Below are 11,090 nucleotides of genomic sequence, written 5' to 3' on the forward strand. Positions count from 1 at the left end.
TAGAGAAGCAAACGAGCTGGATGTGTCTAGTGCTGTATTGGTCATAAAAAGTAAAAGGATCAAGGCAGTCTGAATTTGCACCACTTAGCTCTTTTCTGGGGCACCTGCAGATCCAGCAAGAGTTGATAATCTCAATATGCCTTTACAAGTTTTACCTGCAGACCCAGAAGATTTTTTGGACAGCGTGTGGGCCTGTTCCTCCCGGTGTCCTGGTGCTGTGTTCCCTGACTCATGGCTGTGTTTCCTCCCCAGGTATCGCTGCTCGAGTACCGCAAGCGGAAGCAGGAGGCCAAGGAGGGCGGTGATTCGGGCCGCGGCGCGGGGACCCCCACGCGGCAGGGCAGCGGCTCCGGGGCCGACGCCGACGGGAACGGCCCCTCGGGCTCCGCAGCACGAACTCCGTCCTCCCCACAAAGTGGCTTCTCCCCTTCTCATCCCTCCCTGCCTCATGTAGAGGACGTCAGCCCACCAGACTCGAGGGGCTGTAGTTCCTCATCATCGCTCAGTAAATCCCAGGAGAGCATCAGCAGTAGGTGGTGAGTGTTATCCTTCTAAGCAAGCCTGAGATTCCCCTCTGGGGAAGGACCAAACTCCCCAGGGGGCATTTCCATAACAATATGTGCAGTGAGATGGATTCATTTGGGTCTCTTGGTATTGTTCTCTTTCACAATTGCTAAACAACTGTGAAGGATACCAGCACTGTTCCCAGCCTGTCTTTTAGTTCTTGGTTTAGATATCAAAAATCTGTATTGAAAGGTACAAACTTAAGCAGCTATTGCTCTTCCACAAGTTCCATTTTGAGGTCTTGGGTTGTGAGGTCTTGGCAAGGCAGTGAAAGTCTAATGCAGGTCTTTTTTGGCTGAACCTTCACTCTTCTTGGACATGAGTGATACTAAGTCCACTCCTGGTCTGAAGGAAAGCTCACAGTCCTCTGTAGCTTTGCACTTGAGGAGCAGGGACTGTGCAACAGCTCCAGCTTTCCTAATTTATCAGACTCTGGTCACTGGCATGCCTAAGGCACGGACCAACCACCCCTTACTATGGTTACCCTGAGAAGGTTTGATAAAGTCTTCAAAAAATTCAAACCTGGTCCAAAACATGAAGTAGTGCACTGAATTGCCAAGTGTGGCATTACGGTGCCATTGACGGCTGGGAGGTTCTGCTGACTGCATCTGTGTAGGGCACTGGCTCTGCTGCCCTGGAGTAGGGTTCTGGTTGTGCACACCATCAGCAGAAAGGCACACACAGACACACAGCCCCCTTTTCTGATGCTGACCTCCACATACATGGTTGGGTCACTGCTCAGTTAATGACAGGGGGTTGGCATGAGGAGAAATTCAAAGCAGTGCTGAGGGCAATGAGAAGTATGAAGTTTGTCTTGAAAGCACTTGGGTGAATTTGGAGGAGTAATAGATCCATTTCCTTCCTTTTTCTATCACTTTTCAAGCAGAGTTCAATGGAAACAATTTGTCTTTTACCTCTGACAGTTTTTTGTCTACCTTTTGCCAGATATTGGGGCTGGCCACAGCTGAGGCAGTCTGTTAATGATTAGTTTATCATCATTATTTTATTTTCAAATATTCTATAAAAGTGGTAATAGCCCCTGTTATTCTCCTCCTGTGCTACTTCTTCTGCCTGTAAAAGAGTAGGAAAAAAGCCAACCAGCTGAATGAACTAAAACTAGTTCAGGGTGAGGTGTCAGTGTGGCATCCTTGCTTTAGTACCATCTTTTGTGTTCTCTGAGCTTCATCTGCTGCTCCCTCAGCAGGTCCTGCTCTGGCTTCAGTTTCCCACATGGTTTCAGGAGTAAGTATTGTGTGGGTATAAAGATCCTATTGTTATGGGACACTGGATATAAAGTTGAAACCATGCTGATATTTTTTGAAGTGGGATTAAGCAGATTTGCTGCCTTTAAAATTCTTGGGTTTCTGTGTTTTAATGGGCACGGCTGACAAATGTACACTCACTTTCTACTTTTTAAAAATATATTAGAACATCTTACTGAGGTAAAGTGACCCAGTTTCATCTTTCACTCTGTGTGCTTATATATCAGATACATTTCCAGACATTCACAATAATATTAGGAACAGAAGCAATTGGTGGAACTAAAATAAATGCCTTAATGTGTAGAGTCTTCCAGATTTTTGCTGAATTCTGCAATAATTGAGTATAGCTTTCATTAAAAAAAAAAAAGAAAACCACAATGGTTTGTCTATTTCAGTTGCCAGGATCAAGCCATCACAATGTAAACAGATGTGCTGCTGCCAAGTAAACCCAGCCTTGCAGAAAACAAGTCTCCAAGCAAACAAAATACTAAGAAAACCCTAATGGAAAGCACGGTTTTCAATATATCTTAACAAAGATTAAATATAGAAATCAGTCAATATCCAGTTAATATCCATGCTTCCATCATATGCAATGCATTTAATATAACCTAAATATTTAAATTCAGGCATTTTTAAGGCACAAATTCACCAGTGTCCAGAATAAAGGCATTGTAAATCCCTGGTCGTGGTGATGCTGTCTCTCAGTTAAATGACATATTTCCAAAGAGATTTGGATGGGTCTGTGCATGGTAGATGGAATGTTGATCCAGGGGCCTGAGGTTTGTCTGTAGCTCTTGTTTTTCTTCAACAGTTTGGCTTTAGGAAAGCCACTTCACCTCTTTGTCACCCTCAGACAAGACACTTATAAAATGGAACAATATCTAGCATTAATCTTGAGCGGAGAGTTTTCACACTACAAAATTAACAGAACCAAGTGGCTTTAGTGGGCAAAATGGCCCAGCTGGCTCTGCTGTGGAATATTGCAGTATCCAACTGTATTGTCTTGGCACTATATTATCATAAAGGTACTGAGTTTGCCTCTGCTTAGTTTGAATGAACATAATTATGCAAAATAACTGCAGTTAATCTTAAGCCAATACCAGGATTTCAAGAAAAGGTTTGAATCTCAAAACAGTTTTTCTGTAACCAGGTGACTTACTGAACTGGATGCTCATACCATGTTTTTGATTAAAGACTTGATATTCTGAGGGCAGTGGCATCATGATAGCAGGGACCAGCAGTCTGAAATCCCACTGGAGGTTTTTTACATGCCAGAAGCAGTTCAGAAGTTTGTTCAGAGCTGGTGGTCTCTGATCCCCTGTGCATTGGGGGTGTTGCTCCCAGCTATGTCACAGCCCTCCTCAGCTGTGCCCGGGGTTTTGTTGCAGGATGGTCCCGACGTCGGTGGAGCGGCTGCGGGAGGGCCGGGGGATGCTGGAGAAGGTGCTGCGGAGCGGGGCAAAGGTGGCCCAGAGACACGAATCCTCCCCTACCCAGGACTGTGCTCTTGAGAGAGATGCAGGTAGGATGGTGAAACTTGGGGATGTTTGCTTGGTGGGAAATTATGTGCTCCGATAACTTTGCCAACTTGTCTGTGAAGTTGGTTAGTTGTAACTTCATCTTTAACATTATCAAAGCTGCCTTCTGCAATCCAAACGTTACTGTTATTCAGATATTGCTTGAGTCTGTATCTCTCTCCTGCTGGATCTGGAAGACTTCTAGAGTTTTTCTAGGGATTGAATTCAAGACTGCCTGCACCTTGATTCTGACAGGGACAGCTTCTTTGTTCTTGGACAGATAGGTTAGCACCTTCTATGCTCTGAAAGAGCTGTCATTTAATGGACATTGGGTGAACATTTAGACAAGTGTATTACCTTGTTTCTGAGCAGTTGAGGGCAAGTATGTATTTTCTTCATTCCAAATCAGACTGCAGTAAGGTGTGTTTGAGACCAGCTATGAAAATTGGTTCTCATTTGTAGTTCTCCTGGTTTTGTACACCTAGGCGCATTCTTTCAGTGCTTTTTCTTCATCTAGTCTTGAGAGGAAATCTTCTTCCCTATCAACTATGTCACAGTTTCATGGGACCCCACTGGGAGTCTTTTCCTTGTCTTTCCCATACCAGTGGAAGTGGTTTTCCTGGTTATTTTTTGGAGGGGTAGGCAAAATCCAGGCTCTTGGAACAGGTCTTTACCCAGTGTAACTTGTACAGCTCTGGCTCTTCAGTGTCACACAAGACTTAGGATGGAGCTAAACTTTCATCTGCACTGATAAATTCTTTCTTGTTACATAAACCCCATCCTGTTCTGAGTTGTGAAAACCTAATGCTGCAGCTGACAAAAGTCATCTTGTTTCCCTCATCCTAGCACAGCAAAGTACTTTTTTTTCTTTTTTTGCTTGCTCTGGCAATTTCTTCAGCAGCTTGTTTAGATTCTTGTTTAGATTCTTTGAGCCACCTCCCCTCCCCCAGTTGCTGCTCTGCTTCTTAGTGAAACAAATGGGTGGCTGAGTCCCTGCTGTTCCTGGTAGCACCTGGAGGAGTTATGAAGAAGCACATTTTCACTTGCTGCTGCTGTAACAGATAATATTAACAGGAACTAAAAAATCCCAAAATTGGAGGGTTTGCTGATGAGGCATGTAGCAATGAAATGGAATTTGTGTAATTTGTGTGCATTGCACGCTTCTGAGAACTGCAGCTGCTCTCAGCAAAACCTGTCACTTCATATATGCTTTAGGTTGACACAGGCCAGTACAGCCAAGAAAAGCAGTTATTCATGTCCTTCCCTTGTGCAGGTATTGAGAATAAGGGAGGAAGATGTTGGCTCTAGCTTTTAAGTTTACATAAAGCAAATTCAGAAAGGTCATAGTTTATTTACCATTTGTAATTTAGTCTTGCAGTAGTCTTCAACTTGTCAAGGTTTCTTTCTGGGAACAGGCACTGCCAGTAAATTGCCTAGCCCTACGGGTGTGCCCAGCCTTTTAAGAAACAGTTTCTTCCAGAAATCTTTAGGTTTTTTGTGATTCTCATACTTGACTTCCATTAATCACAACAATCTCTGAATTGAGCAGCTCTTCTGTGCATGACTTTTTAACAAAACATGCCCTGAACTGAATTTTGCCATTCTGCAGTACTTGTGGTGCTTTGAGAAAGCTGACCTAGAAGAGAGGCTAGACAGAGTTAAAGAATAAAGTAGGTATTTATTAAAAGGCCTTAATGGTGGATACACCTTGGGCAGCACAAGAGCCTGGCCAGGCCACACCCAAGATGAACTGAAAATGGTCACAAAATGGATGACCAGTCACAACATCTCACACTTTTATAAATTTTGGTCCATTTCCATATTGGAGTTAATTGTGCAATTATAGCTTTAGCTTATGGAGTTCCATCCTCCTTGTTTTTCTCTTTTCAATTCACTGTTGTTTATACTTTTTGGGCCTGGATCTTGTAACAGTTGTCCTTGGACAAGCTGGAAATTTATTGTTTTGTCTGCCTACTTGTGAAGAGAACTTGATAACACATAATCTGAAGCTCAGAGTTACACACTAAAGCAGCACAGAATCTGAAAAATATAAAAGCTAAAACTTAAGGCATCACTTGGAATGTCACCAAACAGCCCCTTGCTGCATCAGTGACATTTCAGAAATGGAAGGTGGCACAGGACACATGCTGGAAGCTTCACGCCCCGGTGTCTGTGCAGGCCTGTGCCCTGAGGGAATTTCTGAGCCTCAAGAACAGACAAGAGCTACATGCTGATCCGTGTTAGCTAAGCCTGCACTGTGGTGTAGCACAGAGAGGACAATGGCAGCAGAACCACGGGCCCTGCTGGCACTGATGCTTGTGTCAGTGCAGCTGGGGCAAAGCCAGACTTGTCTGGCAGAAGTACAGAGCAGACTGAGGCAGCGTGTCCTGTTTCATGACTGAGACACATCTGTCATATAAATTTGATACTAATCCAAATACTGTTTCACCAAGGCATTTCAAACGCAACTGCTGAGAATCCCTGAGATGCTGCAGATAAACAGTTCTGTCTCATTAGTCTGCAGGAGAATTCTGATGTGAAATCATCTAATCCCAGCAGCTTCACCCCCCCTGCAGAACGGAGGATCACCAGCCATGGTTACAGGGGTAGCAGCTGAAGCACACTGTTGGCACAGTGGCTGTGTCACTGCAGGAAGTGCTTCTTGCCTACCCCAGGTCAAGTTCAGTGATATGGTAGGATAAGAAGCTCACCCACCCTTGAAGTGTAAGAAAGGGTTACTCTGTCAGGAAGCATTTTATTCCTCTTGGTCTCTCACATATCTGAGGTGGATCAGAGTGCACTGTATGCCGCCAGTGCCCTTCAGACCTCAAAGCATTTCCATAATTTTGGGCTTTTAGAAAAACAGGCATTCCTGAGTTCCAGGAGTATCTCTGTAGCAGCTCAGTTGGCTTGTAAACCATAGTCCCCAAAATGGCAGCATGGGACGTCTGTCTTCGGAAGCATCTGGATCTGCCTTTGAGGAGAACCCACCAGGGGATCCTGCTGACAACCCTCTAAGCGGGGCAGTTTTGTCTCCTTAGATGTAACTGTATCCAGTGTGGATTCCTGTAACCAAGACTGAGTGAGAAATTACCGAGTCCTTGGAAACCATCTTCTGCTTCTCATATCATACTGAAGAGCTGGGGAAGCCCTGGCTGTGTCTGTGCATTATCTCCAGGTGTGGTCATTCAGACAGGCTGGTCCAAGGAAGCTGGGCTTTGTGATAAACCAGAGCACATTGGTGTGAGGGGAGTGGCCACTCTTACACATGTGGCTGTTCCCACATGTTAGGGTTTCCCAGTTGTCTTTTGCTGGGTTTCTTCAGTTTCTAAAATGGTGGTGGCTGGGGAGGCTGGAACACAAGGGCTGGACTGTGCAATGTCATTCGAGAGGGAGGTGCTGTGGCCTCAGTTGGTGGGGTGAGGTTTAACATCTTGCCTGTACATTGCAGATGCAGCAGAAGGAGACACTCCAGAAGCCCACAAAGGACCAGCAGTTTACAGTCCTTCTCGATACAGCTACCAGGTAAATGCTTTCTTATCTTATCTGCCCATTCTGAAATAAAGTTTTTATAAGGAGGGAAACAGTGCTTAGCTGCCACTGTTCACAGTGTTGCACTAAGCACCTTAGGATGAGAAGCAGGTAGGAAATGGGGAAGTCGGCCTGACGTGCGTTTTGCTTTTTTCAGCTGCTGCAGTCTGACAGTCCCCAGGCAGAATCACAGACCCTGCTCCAGCAGAACTCCTCCCCATACAGAGGGCACCTCACGTCTCCTGGATACAGCTACCGAGCAGCAGCACAGAGGACAGGACACAGCCTGTCCCACGGTTCCTCGGAAACATCCCTCTCCTCCACCTCATATTCCAGCCCTGCCCACTCGGTCTCCACAGACTCCTCTGCCCTGTTTGCAGGGAATTCGGGGTATTTCAGCAGCCAGCAGCACTCTGGCAGCGTCAGCAGCAGCCTCCTGAGGAAGAGCTGCCCTGCGGCTGCCAGCCCGGCACAGCAGACAGCTGTGGACTCTCTCTCCTCAGAGTCGGGCTCCCAGCCCTGCACAGGCGTGTCGGGCTCTTCCTCTGCTCCCCAAAGTGCTCGCTCACTACAGTCAGACTTGCGGACTATCAGCCTGCCCAACTCGGGCCAGTCTGTGCTCTACCAGGGCTCCCGGGGCGCAGTGATTTCCAATGCACAACACTATCCGCACCGCGGGGGAAGCAGTGTCCATCAGTACAGACTGCAGCAGCTTCAAGGTTCTGGAGTAAAGACTCAAACAGGACTTTCCTAGGGCTGCCTGGACTTCAGGAGGACAAAACTGCCCATAGCTCCTTCCAGTCACCCCTGGAAGTGGCTCCTGGGCTGGTGTTGAAAGCTTGCACCTGATGCTGGGGTGCCAGGGGTCAGAGGCTGAGGTCGAAAATGCACGGGTGAGATTTGTGAGCAGTATTGGCCTCTGGCCTGGTAGGAGAACACAGATTTCTCTGAGGCAGAGACTGTAGCAAAGCAGTTCCCTGACATGTGGGTACATTGCAAAAACAAAAAGAAACAAACAGAAAAAAAAAGAAAAAAAATTTTAAAAAAAAAGAAAATGGTTCAAGTGCAATGACTGTGGCACAGCCTCTGTCTCTGGTCCGTGCCCATGGCCACAGTCACACATGCAGCACGGACGCAGTTCTGAATTCAAAAGCAGTTTAAAGGAAACATTGGGGGAAGTTAACTCCAATCTCTTTATAGGTCAGGTTCTCAGTGCGTTCTGGGGAGGGCTTTAATCCGTTACGATCATTCCAGTCACAAGCAGACGAGCGCACACGGCTGCCTTTGGGGTTGGGTTGCCACTGCCGCCGTCGGAGCTTTTCCAGGATGGGAGAGTCTCCACAAATGCAAACAGCACGGGAGGGTTTGGAGCGTGTGCCTGTGGCTGCAGAGGATCCGGGGTGCGCTGTCCTGTACTGCTTCATTGCAGGTCTGTCGTGAAAGAGTGTTTTTGAGGTCGCTTAAGGAATCTGTGAACGGGAGCACGGCAGGGGCCGTGCTGCCACGTGCTGCCGCGCCGGGGGCTCTCTGGCTGCTGGTGCGCAACGCACAGGGGATGGCCGGGGCCTGATCAGTCAAGTGATGCTGCGGCACACGGGGGGCTGCAGGCAGAGGAGCGGGGGGCTGCAGGGGGCAGTGGTGGGGTGGAGGGTGGGCACCCCGGTCTGTGCTGAGCCAGAGGCTCTCCAGGCAGTGCCATGTGGGGTCTTTCCCAGCCACTGTCACCCGCCGAGCGTGGCAGGAGAGCCAGCCCAGACACAGTGCGCTGTGTGTTCAATTCCATATGATTGCCAGCTTCTTTCTCACTTGTTTACTGTAATATCGGGCGTGTTTTTATTTATCTAATTTTATATTCAGTTATAACCATAGTAGGTTAGCTAATATATGACAGGTGTCATCCCTGGTGCTGCAGTGGAACTTCTCCTTTCTCTTGGATAACATAATGCTGTGAGTCTGTCTCCCCTCTCCTTGCAGATGCACAGTCTTCTTCCTCTTTTTTTAGGACTGTTACAGATTTCTCTAATTCACAATTGAAATCAGGTGTTTGTTCAGCCTAGGGGAGACTTTTAAAATATTGAAACAAAGAGTAGCTTTCTCACACTGTCTGGCTGTGAGCGTGTTGGGATGGAACTTGTCACCCCGCAGTTGGGTGTCTGTATACTGTATAACATAGGTGTAAACTTCACTTGGCTTAGCCCTGGAGGTGCAGCCTCCCCTTTCGTGCTCTGAGCAGCACGGGGCAGACGGGCTCTGCCCTGCCAGGCGGCGGGAGGGGGCCGGGGGGCCCTGCCCAGAGGCTCCAGCACCTTCGGGCGCAGCAGGGGGGCAGGAGGGAGGGACCCTGGAAAGCTCTAGGAAAGGTGGGGGCTGTAGCTTCTTACTCTAGTGGAGTTTTTACACCATGCTGTAACATTTGAACTTTCACAAGAGATGTAATAATTTTGATAATAAAAATACTTAACTTGAAAACTAGTATTGCTGAATTTCTTACCGCCTTTAGCACTGGTGCCCAGGACATAGGGCGAGAGGGTGAAGGCATGTTAAGTCTCTCTTCACTGTCTCCTGCAGGGCAAGCAAATCCTTGCAGACCTCCCTGCTGCCTTCTGCCAGGTGAAGCCAGGAGCTGCTGTTCCTTAGGAAATTCCCTGAGCTTCTGGCTGGGGTTGTGGGTTGTGAGATTTTTGACTCTGCTGCTGTTCTTCTTGCCCAAGCTCATTTGGGGAGGAGATGGATTTGGAGGATGTCTCCTGCACCACTGCACCTCCTTTAAAACCTGTTTTGTGGTGTGCCAGAACCTGGTATCCAGGGTTTTCACACTGTTTGCCTTTTCCTTAGGAAGTCTGACATGGGCTGAGCCCATGGGCACAGGGCCTGCCGGGTGTATCTGCAAGTGCTGGTTTGAGGTGCCCACGGCTTCTGGTCTTCAACTGCCCTCACTTGTGAGAAAGTTCCCCTTGACACTGTGGGACAGCATCTGTCATGGTTCATATCCCTTTGTGTCCCCCAAAAGAGTGGCTCCATCTCCACTACTCCTTCTCTGAAAGCAACTGTGGGCAGCATCAACCCTGCTCTTCTGCCATCTGCAGGGCTCACCTGGGCTGTGAGTGTGTCCTACACCAGGGGAACCAGAGCTCCCCATGTTGCCCTCACAAAGCTCGCTGCAAGTCCCAGAGCTCCCCATGTTGCCCTCACACAGCCTGGAATGCTCTCCCCACTCCTCTACCAGAGCATGCCATTAAATTGACTGGCCATGTAGTTTTTTTCTATCAAGACACTGGAATTTGATGAATTTCAGGAGTTTTTTGATTAATTTCATGGATTTTCCTATCAGTCTGTGTTAGTGAGCTGATAGACCACTCATTGTGCACTGTGGACAGGTAGAAGGGACAGGTTCAAAGGCTCCTTGGGATGGATGGGATTCTGCTCCAATCCCTGCTTTGTCTGTGGGACAGACCCTTTCTCTGGGGACTCCCTCTGGCCAGAGCCCCTCATTGTGTGCCAGCCCATGTGGGTGGAGGCTCAGCTCCGCAGGCTGCAGGGTGGGTTCCCCACCACAGCTCAAGGCACTCACAGGGGCTTCTTTGGCCTCCCACCTCCTTTGGTGATGGCCAGGATGAACCCATCCCAACCCTCCCCACAACACAGGGCTCAGAGCTCGTCTGGTTTGATTTATATTTTTCAATAAGGTTTTGTGAAACACTGTATCAAACTTTGTACTAAAATACAGATATATTACAGCTACTGTATTCCTTTCTCCACTGATTTTCTTGGTTTGTTTTTCCAATTCATCTGGCAACAGCACTCTCAAGCTGGCAAGACCCAGGCGCTGCGAGTTCCTGTTGACCTCGTTCTGGGGGGCAGCTGTCAGAGGGATGTGGGCACCACTGGGCTCATGGCTGGCAGAGGGCACTGGCAGGAGTGCTGGCACGCACTCCATCCCGGGTGGCTTTGGCTCCCAGATGGTGTTTCGGCACAGCTCCATCCCCCACCGCCACCCCACAGGGCCTTAGGGCACCACTTACCTGCTCCAGCCCGCCCCTGGTGCCTGGTGAAGCGCTGGGTCCTGCAGAGCCCTTCACTGCCATCCCCCAGCAGCCTCCACGCTCCGTGGTCCCACCCTGCTCTCTGCTCCCACTCGCCTGCTCCCTGGCCTTGCCCAGTGTCTCGGTCCAGCCCTGCCAGGGCTCCAGCAAGCCCCTGGGTGCCCTGCCCTGGG

At 48.4% G+C, this 11,090-nt stretch overlaps 1 protein-coding gene across 4 annotated transcripts in view; it reads left to right on the top strand.

Annotated features, from left to right (window-relative positions):
• The window catches only part of SETD5 (SET domain containing 5), a 64,335-nt gene extending 55,867 nt beyond the window's left edge, over positions 1-8,468 (top strand). For all 4 annotated transcript variants that reach the window (XM_084214642.1, XM_084214644.1, XM_084214643.1 and 1 more), the window contains 4 exons: positions 253-536; positions 3,215-3,348; positions 6,795-6,868; positions 7,032-8,468. In XM_084214642.1, coding sequence (XP_084070768.1) covers positions 253-536; positions 3,215-3,348; positions 6,795-6,868; positions 7,032-7,628 — 1,089 coding nt within the window. In that variant the 3' untranslated portion in view covers positions 7,629-8,468. The remainder of the gene's footprint in view (positions 1-252; positions 537-3,214; positions 3,349-6,794; positions 6,869-7,031) is intronic.
• The last annotated feature ends 2,622 nt before the right edge of the window (positions 8,469-11,090 follow it).

This window comes from Fringilla coelebs (assembly GCF_963513975.1).
Source record: "Fringilla coelebs genome assembly, chromosome: 13".
Lineage (NCBI taxonomy): Eukaryota > Metazoa > Chordata > Aves > Passeriformes > Fringillidae > Fringilla > Fringilla coelebs.